The sequence below is a fragment of the Gopherus flavomarginatus genome, chromosome 2, assembly GCF_025201925.1.
Source record: "Gopherus flavomarginatus isolate rGopFla2 chromosome 2, rGopFla2.mat.asm, whole genome shotgun sequence".
Lineage (NCBI taxonomy): Eukaryota > Metazoa > Chordata > Testudines > Testudinidae > Gopherus > Gopherus flavomarginatus.
The window spans coordinates 15,656,096-15,675,602 of record NC_066618.1 but is presented as its reverse complement, the minus strand read 5'-3'; the positions used below and the strand labels follow the sequence as shown (position 1 = coordinate 15,675,602).

Sequence of the window (19,507 nt, the reverse complement as noted above, 5' to 3'; positions counted from 1 at the left end):
GAATTCTGGGTTGAGATGCCAGCGCCTGATGGGGCAAAAAACATTGCCGCGGGTGGTTCTGGGTACAGCCTCACCCTTCCCTCCGTGCAAGTAGTAGACAACCGTTTCATGCCTTTTTTCCTGGGTGACCTGTGCAGACACCATAGCACGGCAAGCATGGACCCTGCTGAGCTCAAGACAGCAATCATGGACTTTGTAAACACCGCGCACATTCTTGTGCAGTCAATGCTGAACCAGGACCTGCAAAACCAGTCAAAGAGGAGGTGGCTACGGCAGCGCGGCGACGAGAGTGATGAGGACATGGACACAGAATTCTCTCAAACTTCAGACCCCTGCGCGTCAGAGATCCTGCTGGTAATGAGGCAGGCTCTAGCCATTGAACGCCGATTTGGGGCCCAGGAAACAAGCACAAACTGGTGGGACCACATAGTGTTGCAGGTGTGGGACGATTCCCAGTGGCTGCAAAACTTTCGCATGCGTAAGGGCACTTTCATGGAACTTTGTGACTTGCTTTCCCCTGCCCTGAAACGCCAGAATACCAAGATGAGAGCAGCCCTCACAGTTGAGAAGCGAGTGGCGATAGCCCTCTGGAAGCTTGCAACGCCAGACAGCTACCAGTCAGTTGGGAATCAATTTGGAGTGGGCAAATCTACTGTGGGGGCTGCTGTGATCCAAGTAGCCAAAACAATCATTAAGTTGCTGCTACGAAAGGTTGTGACTCTGGGAAATGTGCAGGTCATAGTGGATGGCTTTGCTGCAATGGAATTCCCTAACTGTGGTGGGGCAATAGATGGAACCCACATCCCTATCTTGGCACCGGAGCACCAGGGCACCCAGTACATAAACCAAAAGGGGTACTTTTCCATGGTGCTGCAAGCACTGGTGGATCACGAGGGACGTTTCACCAACATCCACGTGGGATGACCGGGAAGGGTTCATGACGCTTGCGTCTTCAGGAACACTACTCTGTTTAAACGGCTGCAGCAAGGGAATTACTTCCCAGACCAGAAATTAACAGTTGGGGATGTTGAAATGCCTGTCGTTATCCTGGGGACCCAGCCTACCCCTTGATGCCATGGCTCATGAAGCCATACACAGGTAGCCTGGACAGCAGTCAGGAGCTGTTCAACTACAGGCTGAGCAAATGCAGAATGGTGGTAGAATGTGCATTTGGCCGTTTAAAGGTGCGCTGGCGCACATTACTGACTCGCTCAGACCTCAGCCAAACCAATGTCCCCATTGTTATTGCTGCTTGCTGTGTGCTCCACAATCTCTGTGAGAGTAAGGGGGAGACCTTTATGGTGGGGTGGGAGGCTGAGGCAAATCACCTGGCTGCTGATTACGCGCAGCCAGACACCAGGGTGATTAAAAGAGCACACCAGGAAGCAGTGCACATCAGAGAAGCTTTGAAAATCAGTTTCATCACGGGCCAGGGTATGGTGTGACTGTTGTGTTTGTTTCTCCTTGATGAAACCCCCCCCCTTGATTGACTCATTCCCTGTAAGCCACCCACCCTCCCCCTTCAATTACCGCTTGCTTCCCAAGGAAATAAAATCACTCTCATTTAAAAATCATGTATTCTTTATTAATTAATTATAAAAAGAGGGTGAGAACTGACAAGGTAGCCCAGGTGGGGATTGGGAGAAGGATAAGAGGGAAGGAAAAGGCCACTAAAAAGATTTCAAAATAATGAGAGCCTTTTGATTGGGCTGTCCACTGGGGTGGAATGGGCGTGTGCACGGAGCCTCCCCCCATGCGTTCTTAGTCATCTGGTGGATGAGGAGGCTAAGGAACATGGTGAGGGGGAGGGCGGTTATACAGGGGCTGCAGCGGCATTCTGTGATCCTGCTGCCGTTCCTGAAACTCCACCAGACACCGGAGCATGTCCGTTTGATCACGCAGCAGCCCCAGAGTTGCATCCCACCACTGCTGATCTTCCTGCCGCCACCTCTCATCTCGAGCGTCTCTCCTCTCCTCACGTTCATCCCTCCTATCCTCACGGTCACTGGCATCTTTCCTGTACTTTGCTACCACGTCCTTCCACTCATTCAGATGAGCTCTTTCATTGCAGCTCACTTCCATGATTTCTGAGAACATTTCGTCTCGCGTCTTTTTTTTCCGTCACCTTATCTGAGATAGCCTTTGAGATGGAGGAGACTTGAAAAATTTGCAGCTGCATGAGGGAGGGAGAAAAGGGAGAGAAGTATTTAAAAAGATACATTTTACAGAACAATGGTCATACTCTTTCACGGTGAACAACACTATTCACCTTACATAGCACATGTGATCTCACTACAAGGTCACATTTTGCATCTCAATATTGAGTGCCTGCGGCTTTGGTGTTAGAGATCTCACAGACGCGGGTCCGGGCCTCAGAATTCGGCTTGCGTGTGGCCATGGTAAGCCATTGTCTTTCGGCTTCTGCAGCCTTCATATATCCAGCGCCCTTCTTTCCCAAATAGCAAGGAAAACCCGTTGAGTGCTGCTTCTTTCTTGTTAATGTGCAGCACCAGAATCGCCCCCATCCAATTCTATGGGATGATCGCTTTATCCTTCCCCCCACTGCGTGGCTGACAGCAGGGAAGATCCCAGCTAGCCAAACATGGAAAAGCTCAGCACCAATCGTGCCCCCTCCCTTTCCCTTGCTTGGCTAAATGCAGGGAAGGATTTCTTTTAAGCCACAGGCAAACAGCCCAACCATCTCTGTCCCCCTACTTAAATTCCTGAATTTCATTCAGGTTACCATGAACGATATCACTCTCCTGAGGATAACACAGTGAGATAAAGAACGGATGTTGCTTGAATGCCAGCAAACACTGGGACCATACGCAGCTAGGCTTTGTCATGCAATGATACCAGATTACTTGCTACATGCATGGCGTGGTCAAGTGTCCTAACATGGAGGATGGAATAAAGCAGTGCTGCCCAGAAACCTTCTGCAAAGGCTTTTGGAGTACCTCCAGGAGAGCTTCATGGAGATGTCCCTGGAGGATTTCCGCTCCATCCCCAGACATGTTAACAGACTTTTCCGGTAACTGTACTGGCCGCGAATGCATCCCAAGTCCTCAGGGCAAATTAATCATTAAAAAACACTTGCTTTTAAACCATGTTTTATATTTACAAAGGTGCACTCACCAGAGGTCCCTTCCATGGCTTCATTGTTTGGGATAGTGGCTTGGCAGGGCTGAGAGGATAATTCTGTCAGGGTGAGAAACAGCTCCTGGCTGTTGGGGAGAACGAAGTGCTGTGTGCTCTCTGCAACCTCGTCCTCCTCTTCCTCCTCCTCATCTTCCCCGTCCGCAGAATCCTCAGCCATGGCTGCAATTACCACCCCCACCTCAGAATCCACGGACAGGGGTGGGGTAGTGGTGGCGGACCCCCCCTAGAATTGCATGCAGCTCAGCATAGAAGAGGCATGTTTTTGGCCCTGCCCCGGACCTTTCGTTTGCCTCTTTGGTTTTCTGGTAGGCTTGTCTGAGCTCCTTAACTTTCACATGGCTCTGTACTGAGTCCTTGGTGTGGCCTCTTTACATCATGGCCTTGGAAATTTTTTCAAATGTTTTTTCATTTTGTCTTTTGGAACGGAGTTCTGTTAGCACGGAATCCTCTTCCCATACAGTGATCAGATCCAGTACCTCCCGTGCAATCCATGCTGGAACTCTTTTTCGATCCTCAGGAGACTGCATTGTTACCTGTGCTGATGAGCTCTGCGTGGTCACCTGTGCTGGTGAGCTTTCCATGCTGGCCAAACAGGAAATGAAATTCAAAAGTTTGCGGGGCTTTTCCTGTTTACCTGGCCAGTTCAGCCGAGTTCAGATGGCTTTCCAGAGCGGTCACAATGGTGCACTGTGGGATACTGCCCGGAGGCCAATATCATCGAATTGCGGCCACACTAACCTTATTCCAACATGGCAGTACCGATTTCAGCGCTACTCCCCTCGTTGGGGAGGAGTACAGAAATCAGTTTTAAGAGCCCTTTATATCGATATAAAGGGCTTCATTGCATGGACGGGTGCAGGGTTAAATCAGTTTAACGCTGCTAAATTCGGTATAAAAGCGTAGTGTAGACCAGGCCAAAGAGTCCTGGGTCAGAGCCTAGTAGAGTGGGAGGGCCCAGGCTCTCCTACCAACAACCCACCTCAGGTCACAGACCTTAATCCTGACCACTAGGTGACACTACCTGACTGACCCCGATCACCGAGTGAGGACCCTCACAAATTGGTAGAGATTGTGGGCATTGGTCCCACCCCTGAGAGAAGGGAGGACTAACTCACCTAGATGGCCAAACAGCCCAAATTAAAACAACATGGACTGGTAGGTTGGCCATGATGGATCTAGAATGTTTGCTGAAATGGATGATGGAGAACCGGCAGCAGCAGCAGGCAGCCCAGCAGCAGCAAGAGCTCCTGCAGAAAATGACTGCCTAGCAGCAGCAGCTGTTTTGGGATTTAGGGACCCAACAATAGAAACAGCAGCAATGGTTAGTTCAGCAGGTTGTGGCTTTGATGTAGCCCCAGGGGTCCCCCAGGGCTTCTCCACCAGGACCCACCAGCCCAAGCCTAGGGGCCCCGCCAGCACTGGTGACGCTCACAAAGATGGGCCCTGAGGATGACCCTGAGGCCTCCCTGACAATGTTTGAATGGGTGGCGATGGCCCCCCGCTGGTCCCATACATGATGGGGTCGGCACAGGCCGGATGTCGAGGACTGGATGCTGAGTCTGCCCAAGACTACGCCCAGGTGAGAACAGCCATCTTGGACTACCTCACCATCAAGGAGGAGACCTTCCACCAGAGGTTTTGGAGGGAGTGTACCCTCAAGGGTCCAACCCTGTGCTGTCACCCAGAAACAACAAGACCTGTGTTGGAGATGGCTAAAGCCAGAGACACAGACAGGAGTCAAGGTGGTCAAGCTCATGCTGGTGGAGCAGTTTGCCGAAATCCTCCCAAGCAGGGGTAGGCACTGGAAGGGGCAGCTCCAGGCACCAGCACGCCAAGTGTGTGCCTGGGGCAGCAAACCACAGGGGGCGCTCTGCTGGTCGCCGCAAGGGCAGCAGTCAGGTTGCCTTCGGCGGCATGCCTGCGGAGGGTCCGCTGGTCCCGCGGCTTTGGCAGACCTCCCGCAGGTGTGCCGCTGAATCTGCGGGACCGGGGACCTCCCGCAGGCAAGCCGCCGAAGGCAGCCTGCCTGCCATGCTTGGGGCAGCAACATACCTAGAGCCGCCCCTGGGCACTGGTTGCTTAGACATTGATGGGAGTCTCTAACAGACACTATGGGATTGACGGAGAACTATCTGGCTGCTGAGACAGCTCTAACTACCGCACCTGAGCCACTGCCTGATGCCAAGTACACCCCTCGACAGAAGTGAGAACTCAGCCATGGGAACCAGAAAATAGACAGGATGATCCCCAAGGCCCCAGCTTATCAGAGGTGCAGCTGGCCCTGGAGCCCAGGACGTGACCCTGGAGGAAACCCCTGTCCCTCCAATCTGGGCCTGAACAAAAAGCCTGGGGACCCCAAGGGACTTCCCTGCCTAAGGCCTGGAGGAGGGAGTGGGCCAAGCACCTAAGGTGGAACACTCACAAATGTCCAGCTCCCAGCCAGCAGACCCTTGGCTAATCATGGGCACCTATTTTTCATGTGGGCATCAGGGTCACCACTATCAAGAATGGCCCATATGGAGAGCAGTTATAGGCAAGTGTGGACAGCAGAGGGCCTGGAAATGCACTCCAACAAAGGTAACGGTCCCCGGCAAATAAATGGGACCAAGTTAACAGGTGTAGTAGACTCTAGGTGTGGGAAGACCCAGTACAACTTGGTCTCCAGCTCTAAAGCCCCCAGGGAGAGCATCTTCCTGCAACGCATTCATGGGAATGTTAAACCCCATCCCAGTGCCAGGTACAAGTAACCATAGGAGAGAATACAAAGCCCCTTGAAGTGGGGCTAGCCCCCACCCCAGCCTACCCAGTTATCTTGGATTGCGACTGGGAGCATTTCTCTGGAAAAAAGTGCAGCCAGTTACCACACCTATTAGTTATCATTGATTATGCTACTTGTTATCCTGAGGGAATCCCCCTGCGTTGCACCAATGCAAAAACTATTGCCACAGAACTGCTGAAAGTCTTGGCTCGAGTGAGGATTCCTAAGAAGATCCTCACAGACCAAAGCATGAACTTCACGACTTGCTTGCTGAAACAAGTCTCCAGTCTTTTAAAAAAAAAGACTTTATACACCTCAGTCTATCACCCACAGATGGATGTCCTGGTGGAACGCTTCATCCTGACCAAGGAGAAGATGTTGACCTTTATGACAGAGGACCTGTGCCATTGGGATTAGCTGATTTCTTTCACCCTTCCTCCTCTCCCTCCCCCCTGCCTCTAATTTGCCATTTGGGAAGTCCCACAATCATCTACTGGATTCTCCCCATTTGAGCTCTTGTATGGGAGCTGATCCCAGGGACTCCTCAACCTGGTCCAGGAAATGTGGGAAGAACATAGAATTGAGAATGTCCTGTGGTATGTGTTGAAGCTCCAGAGGAGACCTGAGACCATGGGAACCTTGGCTAAAGAAAATCTTTTCACTGCTCAACAGAACTAGGAGTGCTCCTATAACAAAGGAGCACGGGTATGCACATTTAAGCAAGGTGATCAGATAGACTTTCTACTCCCAAGTACAAAGTCCAAGCTATTGGCCAAGTGGCAAGGAATCTACAAGGTTGTGCACCAAGTCAAGCTGGTCAATTATGAGATTAGACAGCCCGACAAGTGGAGGCCCACCCAGATCTATTATGCCAACCTTCCGAGGTTGTGGAAAGAGCGAGAAAGTTTCTTTATTGCCCTGTACCACCCTGAAACTGGAACTGGGGCCCCAAGAGACTTATGCCATCCCCAGATGCTATGCAGGTGGGGGAACAACTTCACCCAGAGCAAAGGGCCCAGGTGAGGAGCCTCATGAAAGCTTTCCCAATGGTGTTCTCATCTTGGACATCACCACATCCAGACAGAACCCAGACAGCTGGTCCGGGAGAACCCCCTACCACTTTCTTTGAAAATGTGAGAGGCCTTGAAGCAAGAAATCCAGACCATGTTGGAGCTAGGGATCATTGAAGAATCCCCAAGCAAATGGTGAAGCCCCATGATATAGTCCTAAAGCCTGATGCTGCTCTCCGGTCTTGCATTGACATCAGGAAGATCAATGTGATCACTGAATTTGATGCTTATCCCATGCCCTGAGTAGATGATACTAGACTGGCTGGGCAAGACCCAGTATACCACAACATTAGGCTTAACAAAGGGGTATTGCCAAATCCCACTCACATCAACCTCACAGGAAAAAAACACCTTTGCCACTCCATTCGGCCTCCATCAATTTTGAACTATGCCCTTTGGCCTCTACAGGGCAGCCGTGACATTCCAGTGCCTCATGAACCAGGTTTTGCAGCCATATAACTCATATACAACAGCCTACATCTGGCACAAGTTGCTGCCATGCTTCGGTCCCTGCAGCAGGCTAGACTAACAGAAAACCCTGCAAAGTGTAAGAAAGATGGCTTCTTCTTTCCCAATCTGGGCTATACTTTGGGGGAAAGGACAGGTCCGGCCCCTCATAGATAACGTTCAAGTCCTCAAAGTAGCCCCACGCCCAGTCACAAATAAACAGGTCAGAAGCTTTTTGGGACTTGCCGGATACTAGCGCCGGTTTGTACCAAAGTTTTCGACAATAGCAGCTGCTCTCATGGATCTAATCACAAAGAGACACAAAAGGGTACACTGGTCTGAGGCCTGTGAAAAGGCCTTTCAGAAATTTAAAGAACTCCTATGTAAAGAACCTGTCCTATTCACTCCTGACGTCTCCAAAGAATTCACTTTATAGACAGATGCTTCGGATGTGGGACTGGGTGCCAACTTGTCTCAGGAAATAAATGGGGAGGAACACCCAGTGCCCTATTTAAGCCACAAATTGTTCCCAAGGGAATGAACTTATTTTGTTGTAGAGCGGGAGAGCCTGGCAGTAAAATGGACCATGGACTCACTCCGGTATTATCTCCTGGGAAACCCATTCAAGCTCATCACCGACCATGCTCCCTTAAGATGGTTAAATGCTATGAAGGACACAAACCCGCAGCTTATGCGCTGGCACCTGTCTCTCCAGCCCTACGTGTTCCAAATTCAGAACCGGGCCAGCAAAGTCTGCCAGAATGCTGGCTTATTCTCCAGGAAAGAGGGAAGGCAATCCCCTGTCTCCATCTTGAGGGGGAGGGTGGGTGATGGGTGTACAAACCCCACACTGGGCAACAAGGAGTTAAGGAACTACTCTGGGCCTAGCTAGTCCCACTTTGCCCTGCCCAAATGCTCCAAGGGGAAGAGGAGATCAAAGGCAGGGGAACAACTTATTTGGTGGCAGCCTAGGAATGAGAGCAGACCTGCAACCAGCAAAGGAGAGCAGAGGGAAGGCAGACTCCCTCCCTAAAACAGCTCAGGGCTGCCCGGGCGGGAGGGACAAGTGGGGCAATTTGCCCGAGGCCCCGGGCTCCACAGGGGCCCCCACGAGAGTTTTTTTGGGGCCCCTGGAGCGGGGTCCTTCACTCGCTCTGGGGGCCTGGAAAACTCTCGTGGGGCTGCGGCCCCCAGAGCTTCTTCCACTCCAGGTGTTGGGTGGTAATTTGGTGGCAGGGGGGCCCCACCATGGGTCTTTGGGGCACTTTGGCAGCGGGTCCCAGAGTGGAAGGACCCCCTGCTGCCGAAGTCCCCAGGCCCCCTGAATCCTTTGGGCAGCCCTGAAACAACTGCCCGAAGGTCCCTCCCTGAGGGAAAGGAGGACATGCCACAGAGACAGCCGGAGAGGGAAGCATTCTCCTCTCCCCCATCATATGAATTCTGGATTTTGGTAATCTCCTTTAGTTTTTGTTTGGACTACCCCAGCAGGGGAAAGCCCTAGGCCTGAGCTGGCCCAGGAGGGTGGGCCATACCCAGGGAGGAGAGAGTTGCCACCCAAGGGAGGAAGAGAGCTGTCATGCTGCATGATGCCACCAAAGGGTGCCTGGTGATGGGTGGGCACCCTTCACACCACCTTAACCCAGACAGTGACTTTGGGACAGTTGCAGGGGAGGAGATAGGAAGTAGCCCAGGGAGGGCAGCCTTAAGGATCCTCAACTATCAGAGTACCAATAGTCCTCGAAGGGCCCTGGGTTGGAGGGCCCAGGCTCTCCTACCAACATCCTCACTGCAGGTCACAGGCCTTAGCCCTGACCACTACGCAAGACTGCCTGACTAGCCAACCCCCAAGTGAGGACTGTCACAGCATTATAAAGATAGAATATGTTGTGACAGTGTACCCCATAAGGCTTTATGGGGGGTGCTTACAAGGGTATATATGATGTAATTGGAATAGAATTTTGCTACATATGCCATGTAACATATCTATGTAAAAGTTATGATCTACTGGTTATGTTCATCCTACTTGTATGCAGGCACCATTTGTGTGTTCAGAGTTATGAACGTTGGCTGTATAATTGCTTGATTTCTAAGTAGCCTTAGTTAGAACATTTGGTCACTTCTTGGGAAAGGAATGTGCTCAGTCAGGAAGCATTTAACAGACAAAAGAGCTTGGAAAACTCTAATCCACATAAGAAGTCTACCTGAGGACATTCAAGGTAGCATGTGGGTAATGGATGCTCCCTGCAAGTCCTGAGTCATGCATGGGCAGGTTACTTGCCCATGTGGTTCCAAATCTCCATTTTGTGACTGGATTCTAAACAGGGGGAGGAAGGGGTCTCCACTCACAAGAGAGAGTCTACTTAAATCCCTGGGAGACCCCTCTAGGTGGACTTCAGATGGCTAAAGAAGGAGCATCTCCACCCCCGCAGGATACTGAAAGGAAACTGAAACAAAGGACAGTGTACAAGGGGTGTGAGTGATTGCTGGACCCAGGCTAAAAGGAGATTAGCCGGTAAAAGGGAGCATTCTGGAACTGGTGAGGAACTTATCTGTATTTAGTCTGATTAGACATAGATTTGCGCATTTTATTTTCTTTTGCTTGGTGACTTACTTTGTTCTGTCTTTACTACTTGGAACCACTTAAATCCCACTTTCTGTATTTAATAAAATCACTTTTTACTTTTTAATTAACTCAGAGTATGTATTAATACCTGGGGGAGCAAACAGCTGCGCATATCTCTCTATCAGTGTTATAGAGGGCAAACAATTTATGAGTTTATCCTGCATCAGCTTTATGCAGGGTAAAACGGATTTATTGGGTTTAGACCCCATTGGGAGCTGGGCATCTGAGTGCTAAAGACAAGCACACTTCTGTTAGCTGCTTTCAGGTAAACCTGCAGCTTTGGGGCAGATAATTCAGACCCTGGGTCTCTGTTGGAGCAGACAGGAGTGTCTGGCTCAGCAAAACGGGGTGCTGGAGTCCTGAGCTGGCAGGGAAAACAGGAATAGAAGTAGTCTTGGCACATCGGGTGGCAGCTCCCAAGGGGGTTTCTGTGATCCAACCCGTCACAGTTATGTTATTACAGAAAATGTCACACACTGTCCACAAAAAAGTTTATTTTAGGTCTCGTGGTTGTTCTGGTGGTTTTTGTTTTGTTTCTTATATAAAGAATTATTTAAAAATAACTCAAACTGCATTCCCCATCTGAAAAGTGTTACTGCACTCGTGGAGCCATACGCCTGTATGAAATCACATTGGTGCCTATGGCACAAGGATCTAATTAAGTGGATCACAACTGGAGCCTTATTTTGAAAGTGTTCTTTAGATCACTGGGTTTAGGTGAGGAAAAACAGCTTAAAATGAGTTTGTAGTTTATGCTGTCACCATAAAGTCTTGATTAAAGCACACCATTGAATTATGTAACTCGATATACCTAAATCTTCTCCTGTACCAATATTTTGAAAATTCCCCATGAATGGCAGAAAGTTTAAAAGAATCATGCTGCAAAGGCCGTGACACTATCACCATGTCAGTATCAAAATGTAATCAGTGACAGTACTGACTCCCTGGGAGATGTGGTTATTTTTTAAAATTTGTTGCAAGTACAGAAAACATTTTAACTTTGTATGATGAAAAAATCCAAATATGAAACAATGTAATAGAAGGAAGTGCATGGTGGTGTTTGTGTGACAAATATTCTTCCGCAAACAGACAAGCCCAGGGGCCTTATTCATCATCAGGTTGTGCTTTGGGTAGTCACTTGAACCTGTGCAAACTGGGTGCATGTGATATGCTATTGCTAGTGTTTTACGCCCACTTTACATAAGTGTGAATGAAAGTGCAAGACAGTGAAGAATTGGGTCTCCTGGGAATCACCTATTTGTGGCCAAAGGAGAATGGAGACAGAGTTTAAATGTTTAGAGAACTGGATTAGGAGTCAGGATTAGAACCCAGAGATCCTAACTCACTTGTGGCTTTGGGCAAATCAATCACCCACTCTGGTCCTCTGTTTGCTTCCAGGTAGGTTATGCAGCTTCATTAAGGAATGTCTATACATGTGCTTCGAGATCTTGGAATGAAAAGAGCAAAGGTGTTAAACTAGCTGCTGTGGGATTGTGGTCTATATAGAATGGGCAGGTTAAAGGAGAATGCTTCTGTCGGTGTAGCCAACATTGTTCAGGGAGGTAGTGTCTTAGGCCTGGTCTACACTATGTGTTTAAACCGAATTTAGCAGCGTTAAACCGATTTAACCCTGCACCCGTCCACACAATGAGGCCCTTTATATCGATATAATGGGCTCTTTAAACCGGTTTCTGTACTCCTCCCCGAGAGGAATAGCGCTGAAATCAGTATTGCCATGTTGGATTAGGGTTAGTGTGGCCGCAAATCAGTGGTATTGGCCTCCGGGCGGTATCCCACAGTGCACCATTGTGACCGCTCTGGAAAGCAATCTGAACTTGGATGCACTGGCCAGGTAGACAGGAAAGGCCCCGCGAACTTTTGTATTTCATTTCCTGTTTGGCCAGTATGGAGAGCTCACCAGCACAGGTGACCACACAGAGCTCATCAGCACAGGTAACAATGCAGTCTCTTGAGAATCGAAAAAGAGCTCCAGCATGGACCGCACTGGAGGTACTGGATCTGATCGCTGTATGGGGAGAGGATTCTGTGCTAACAGAACTCCGTTCTAAAAGACGAAATGAAAAAACATTTGAAAACATTTCCAAGGCCATGCTGGAGAGAGGCCACACCAGGGACTAATACAGTGCTGTGTGAAAGTTAAGGAGCTCAGACAAGCATACCAGAAAACCAAAGAAGCAAATGGAAAGTCCGGGTCAGGCCCAAAAACATGCCACTTCTATGCTGAGCTGCATGCAATTCTTGGGGTGTCCGCCACCACTACCCCTTGTCCGTGGATTCTGAGGTGGGGGTGGTAATCTCAGCCATGCCTGAGGATTCTGCGGATGGGGAAGATGAGGAGGAAGAGGAGGACAAGCCTGTAGAGAGCACACAGTGCTCCGTTCTTCCCAACAGCCAGGAACTTTTTCTCACCCTGACAGAATTACCCTCTCAGCCCTGCCAAGCCACTATCCCAGACAATGAAGCCATGGAAGGGACCTCTGGTGAGTGTACCTTTGTAAATCTAAGACATGGTTCAAAAGCAAGCGTTTTTTAATGATTAATTTGCCCTGAGGACTTGGGATGCATTCGCGGCCAGTACAGTTACTGGAAAAGTCTGTTAACATGTCTGGGGATGGAGCGGAAATCCTCCAGGGACATCTCCATGAAGCTCTCCTGGAGGTACTCCAAAAGCCTTTGCAGAAGGTTTCTGGGCAGCATTGCTTTATTCCATTCTCCATGGTAGGACACTTGACCACGCCATGCATGTAGCAAGTAATCTGGTATCATTGGATGACAAAGCCTAGCTGCGTATGGTCCCAGTGTGTGCTGGCATTCAAGCAACATCCATTCTTTATCTCACTCTGTTATCCTCAGGAGAGTGATATCATTCATGGTAACCTGGTTGAAATTCAGGAATTTAAGTAAGGGGACAGAGATGGCCATTCCTACTGGGCTGTTTGCCTGTGGCTTAAAAGAAATCCTTCCCTGCAGGTAGCCAAGCCGGAGGAAGGGAAGGGCGTGAATGGCGCTGAGCTTTTCCACGTTTGGCTAGCAGGGATCTTTCCTGCTACCAGCCATGAGGTTGGGGGCGGGGAAAGGAGGGTGTTTAGCAGTGATCTTCCATGATACCAGCCACAGGGTGGTTTCTGCTGCTGCACGTTAACAGGAAAGAAGCAGCACTCAACGGGCTTTGCTTGCTATTTGGGAAAAGAGGGCGCTGAATAGATGAAGGCTGCAGAAGATGAAAGACAATGGCTTACCATGGGTGCATGCAAGATGAATTCTGCTGCCCGGACCTGCGTCTGTGATCTGTAACACCAAAGCCGCAGGCACTCAATATTAAGATGCAAAATGCGACCTTGTAGTGAAAACACATGTGCTATGTAAGATGAATAGTGTTGTTCACCATGAAAGAGTATGATTATTGTTCTCTAAAATGTATCTTTTTAAATACTTCTCTCCCTTTTTTCCCTCCCTCATGCAGCTGCAAATTTTTCAAGCCTCCATACTCCGTCCCGAAGGCTATCTCAGATAAGGCGGTGGAAAAAAAAGACGCGAGAAGAAATGTTCTCAGAAATCATGGAAGTGAGCCGCAATGAAAGAGCTCATCTGAATGAGTGGAAGGACGTGGTAGCAAAGTACAGGAAAGATGCCAGTGACCATGAGGACAGGAGGGACCAACGTGAGGACAGGCGGGACGAACGTGAGGACAGGAGGGATGCTCGAGATGAGAGGTGGCGGCAGGAAGATCTGAGGTTTCGGGATGCAATCCTGGGGCTGCTGCGTGATCAAACTGACATGCTCCGGCGTATGGTGGAGCTTCAGAATGGCAGCAGGATCACAGAGTGCTGCTGCAGCCCCTGTATAACCACCTTCCCCCCTCACCATGTTCCTTAGCCTCCTCACCCACCAAACAAGTAAGAACTCATGGGGGCAGGCTCCGTGCACCTGCCCACTCCACCCCAGTGGACAGCCCAACCAAAAGGCTCTCATTATTATGAAATTTTTTTAGTGGCCTTTTCCTTCCCTACTATTCTCCTCACAAACCCCACCCGGGCTACTTTGTCAGTTCTCTCCCTCTTTTTATAATTAAGTAATAAAGAATACATGATTTTTAAATGAGAGTGACTTTATTTCCTTAGAAAGCAAGCTGTGATCAAAGGGGGGTGGTGGCTTACAGGGAATGGGTCAATCAAGGGGGGGGTGGGGTTCATCAAGGAGAAACAAACGCAACAGTCACACCATACCCTGGCCAGTGATGAAACTGGTTTTCAAAGCTTCTCTAATGCGCACTGGTTTCTGGTGTGCTCTTCTAATCGCCCTCGTGTCTGGCTGTGCGTAATCAGTGTCCAGGTGATTTGCCTGAGCCTCCCACCCCGCCATAAAGGTCTCCCTCTTACTCTCACAGAGATTGTGGAGCACACAGCAAGCAGCAATAACAATGGGGACATTGGTTTGGCTGAGGTCTGAGCGAGTCAGTAATGTGCGCCAGCGCGCCTTTAAACGGCCAAATGCACATTCTACCACCATTCTGCACTTGCTCAGCCTGTAGTTGAACAGCTCCTGACTACTGTCCAGGCTGCCTGTGTATGGCTTCATGAGCTATGGCATCAAGGGGTAGGCTGGGTCCCCCAAGATAACGACAGGCATTTCAACATCCCCAACTGTTAATTTCTGGTCTGGGAAGTAATTCCCTTGCTGCAGCTATTTAAACAGAGTAGTGTTCCTGAAGACACAAGCGTCATGAACCCTTCCCAGCCATCCCACATGGATGTTGGTGAAACGTCCCTTGTGATCCACCAGTGCTTGTAGCACCATGGAAAAGTACCCCTTGTGGTTTATGTACTGGGTGCCCTGGTGCCCTGGTGCCAAGATAGGGATATCGGTTCCATCTATCAGCCCACCACAGTTAGGGAATCCCATTGCAGCAAAGCCATCCACTATGACCTGCACATTTCCCAGAGTCACAACCTTTCGTAGCAGCAGTTTAGTGATTGCTTTGGCTACTTGCCTCACAGCAGCCCCCACAGTAGATTTGCCCACTCCAAATTGATTCCCGACTGACCGGTAGCTGTCTGGTGTTGCAAGCTTCCAGAGGGCTGTTGCCACTCGCTTCTCAACTGAGAGGGCTGCTCTCATCTTGGTATTCTGGCCCTTCAGGGCAGGGGAAAGCAAGTCACAAAGTTCCATGAAAGTGCCCTTATGCATGCGAAAGTTTTGCAGCCACTGGGAATCGTCCCACATCTGCAACACTATGCGGTCTCACCAGTGTGTGCTTGTTTCCCGGGCCCAAAATCGGCGTTCAATGGCTAGAACCTGCCCCATTACCAGCAGGATCTCCGACGCGCAGGGGCCCGCGGTTTGAGAGAATTCTGTGTCCATGTCCTCATCACTCTCGTCGTTGCGCTGCCGTAGCCGCCTCCTCCTCGCCTGGCTTTGCAGTCCCGGTTCAGCATTGACTGCACGAGAATGCGCGAGGTCTTTAAAACGTCCATGATTGCTGTCTTGAGCTCAGCAGGGTCTATGCTTGCTGTGCTATGGCGTTTGCACAGTTCACCCAGGAAAAAAGGCACGAAACGGTTGGCTGCTGCTGCTTTCACGGAGGGAGGGGTGAGGCTGTACCCAGAACCACCCGCGACAATGTTTTTTGCCCTATCAGGCACTGGGATCTCAACCCAGAATTCCAAGGGCAGGGGAGACTGTGGGAACTATGGGATAGCTATGGGATTGCTACCCACAGTGCAACGCTCAGGAAATCGATGCTATCCTCGATACATGGACGCACACCGCCGAATTAACGTGCTTAGTGTGGCCGCGTGCCCTTGACTTTATACAATCTTTTTTTAAAAACCGGTTTCTGTAAAATCGGAATAATCCCGTAGTGTAGACATACCCTTACACTGGCAGGAAACCCCCTTCTGTTGGTTTAGGTTGCATCTACACTAGGAGGTTAAGCTTACATAGCTATGCCAGTATAGTCCCTGTAGTGCAGACGTGCCCCCTCAGTGATATCTGTCCCCTTTAGACCTTTTTTATGGTGCTTCTCTTTGCTTTGTGGGAGTTTTTCTTTGCTACTTGGACTGCTGCTCCCACTACTTTCTTGGTAGGTGACTTGCATTTTCACTAGCCATTCCAAGTGCATTGCCTGTTAGCACAAACATTCACTATAACTTTTCTGAAAGTGCCTTATGTAAAATCGCAACTACTGTGTAATCTCATATGCATTTTTTTTTACTGGTACCAAAGTCACAATAATTTATTTATTCTTAGGAAGCTCTTTATTAGTTGTGCCAATGAGGAAGCAGGACCCCATTGTGCGAGGCACTGCATGAACACAGAACAAAAAGACTGTCCCTGTCCCAAAGCTCTTATAAAAGCATTCACAGGGCACCTCCACACTTTGTTAAAAGCTTCATGTATTACATTTAAAAAAAAAATGCTCATCAAACTTTTTAAGGAATGATTCATAGTTACTTTTATCTCCTTAATACAGCAAAGGCATATGATTTATAAATATATTCAGCTTCACTCCCCACTGGATAAATTAATGAGCTGACCTGCACTTCACTGCTCTCTGTGTTAAGATTTGTTGCTGTTCAGAGTTTGGTGAAATGCTCTTTCCACTCTGAGCCTGCTCTGAGCTTATCACACTGAGAGTTTTGGGGAGGACTGAGCTTCAATATATTCTTTTTCTCTGATTTACACTGGCTTAAAACTAATCAACTTCTGATGTCTTATGACAATGTTAAAGCATCACAGAAAGTTGCTTTCTTCTAATAGTGAGCAACGACTCTGATTAGAATGAGGTAAAAATAGTGTTTCTCAATTCTCTGTAGCGCTTCTGCCTAAAATCCTCCCCAACTCCTCCAGCCTCAAACTTCCTGCTACACACTTAAACAGCCTTTACACTACACTATTTAGATTGTAAGCTCTTTGGGGCAGGGGGCATCTTCTTGTTTTGTGTTTGTACAGTGCCTCATCTGTGGTCTGTAACTGAGGCTCCTAGGCAATACTGCAATACACATAACTGAAATATGCACATCTCCCCAAATCAGTAAGATTGAGATTTTGAACCGCTCAGAGCATTAGCCTATCTCCTGTTCAAGTCTATAGGTGTTTTATGATTGACTTCAATGGAAGCAGAGTTAGGCCAATCCTGAGAGCTTTTGAAACTCCCACCCTAAGACTTTATCACCATAACAAGCTATTCAAGTCTTGCCAAAGTGCAACTGAGACAAACTCCTTAAATATCTCTCAGAGGAAGGCTTTCCTCTGTGTTTGATCCGCTGTGTCCCATTTGTCATTACTGTCCATTCTGGCAGTTGCTTTATGGAATGAGGGCATGTTTGCCATCTCTCGTCATTGTTACAGGGACAATGTTTCCTCATCACTTTCTGATAACATCTTCCATGATTTCTGACACAGAAAACAGCTTTCTTGTATTATCTTGCTTTCAGATGTTGGAGTAGGTGGTGACTGTCCACCTCAATCTCTCCTCTATCACATGAGCGGCACAGTTATGCCTCTCCACTTTTGACTGTTGTGGCTCCCAATTTCCATCTCTAGCTTATTAGCACCGATTCTGTGTTATCTGCCTTACTTCTGCACACCAGCAGAGTGACACTAAGGTGACAGTGGTGTACACAGAGGTATTTTTTTTAAGCAAAGGCACAAATAGTCTTTGGAACTCCTTGCCACCAGATAAGGAGAGAAAGAGCTTAGCTGGCTTCAGAGAGAGGCTAGGACGGGCACATAGCACACAGGACTATTAGATGGGATGTTACCACCAACAGCCAAAGTTTGGAAGAGATCTAAAAGCTTCAGGGCTGAAACCAAGCTCCACTGGGCTGGGGGGAGAGTGTGAAGAAGGAATTTCCCTTAAGGGCAGCTTAGCCCCTAAATGCCCAGGTCAGCTCCGGAAGCAGCTGGCCCCTAACCACAGGTGAGGCGATGCACAGGGCCGCTGGGCTGGAACGTCCCGGCCTGTCACTGGCTGAAGGAGGCCGGCGGGGGGAGGGGACACCAGAACAAAGTGGGCTGCCCGGCCCCTGTCCGAACCCCTCGCGCTCCTCCCGATCCCCCGCCCCGCGCTTTGACGGACAGCGCCTCCCTCCAATCAGCTGCTGGGTTTCCTCTCAGCCTCTCTCTCCCCCTCCCGCCCAGCCTTCCTTTGTATCCAACATCCGGGTCCCCCCGCCGGCTCCAGCTCGGCTCCCCCCCCGCCCCCGAAGCCATTTTGGACGCGGTTCAGTTTTTTTCCCCCCCCCCCCCCGTACATGGCCCCTCCAGAGCCAGCCGCTGCCGCTGCTCTGCCCCGCGCCGGCCGCCGCCCGCTCCCCGCGCGCCCGCCAGCGCGAGCGATGCCTCGCGCCGGACCCTCGCCCCAGCCAGCCCCGCGCGCCACGGCCCGCCTCGGAGCCCGCTCCCTCGCCTCCTCCTCTCCCAGCCTCCTCTCCGCCGCCGGGGCAGCAGCCACCGCCTCCGCCTCCTCCTCGGCAGCCGCTGGGCTGGTGCCTCCCGCTGCTCAGCAGCTTCCCTGGATGCTGGGTTGGTAACATTGCTGCGAAGTTTTGCTGCTGCCGCCGCCGCCCGCTTTGCAGTTGCTGGTGGCCGCCCGGCTGTGGGACCGCGCGCGCGTGTGTGGTGTGGTTGGTTTGTTGCTGGGTTTTTTGGGAGGTGCGTGCGTGCGTGTGTCCCTAGTCCCTGCTGCGGCTGGGCAGGCAGAAGGGGTTGGGTGGGGGTGGGGGGTGGGAGAGAGCGAGCGAGTTGTTGGTGTGGTGCACGCTTTTCTCCTTGCACAAAAGCCCCGGCAAAGAAAACTCCTGGAAAGCTCGGAGCAGGAGGAGCCGGGCGGCCGCCGATCTCGCTGTCCTGGCGCTGCAATTGTGTGGCCCCTCGAACTGGAGACGTTGTTGCAACTGTGAAGGAACTAAATTCGATTTTGTAGGAGCCTTATTTTTTCGTTTGTTTGTTGGTAGAGGTTCTCGTTTTCCTCCGCCCCCCCTTCACTCTCCCGATCGTTTTTTTTTCTTGGGGATAAAGGGGGACACACAAGGGGGAGAAAAAGTAAAGGAATATGATTGCTTCGTGGTTGACTTTCGCCTTTCTTTGTGGAACTTTCTGTGCAGGTAAGTACATTTTATGTCTATATCCATTGAACAGTTTTATTTTAACGCTTGAAAAAGGATTAAATTATGCAGTTATTCGAAACCACCTACCCTTCTCCTTAAAATATCCCTAAACTGTAACGAATGGAAAAAAATAAGGTTAAGATTTTTTTTAAAGAAACCTTCCCATTTTGGGTGGTTGTTATGATACAAATGGGTTAATATAGTTCTGCTCTGTGTTCCCGTTAACTAAAGAGTGTGTGAATGAATTGCGATATTCCTGGCCTCAGATTCCTAAGAAACTTCGTCAAAATGGCATGTTAGCGTTGTGTGTGTGGGAATC

At 49.8% G+C, this 19,507-nt stretch overlaps 1 protein-coding gene across 1 annotated transcript in view; it reads left to right on the top strand.

Moving 5' to 3' along the window:
- Positions 1-18,843: 18,843 nt before the first annotated feature.
- Positions 18,844-19,507, top strand: part of ACVR2B (activin A receptor type 2B) — a 160,580-nt gene continuing 159,916 nt past the window's right edge. The window contains exon 1 of the mRNA XM_050941545.1: positions 18,844-19,185. Coding sequence (XP_050797502.1) covers positions 19,134-19,185 — 52 coding nt within the window. The 5' untranslated portion in view covers positions 18,844-19,133. The remainder of the gene's footprint in view (positions 19,186-19,507) is intronic.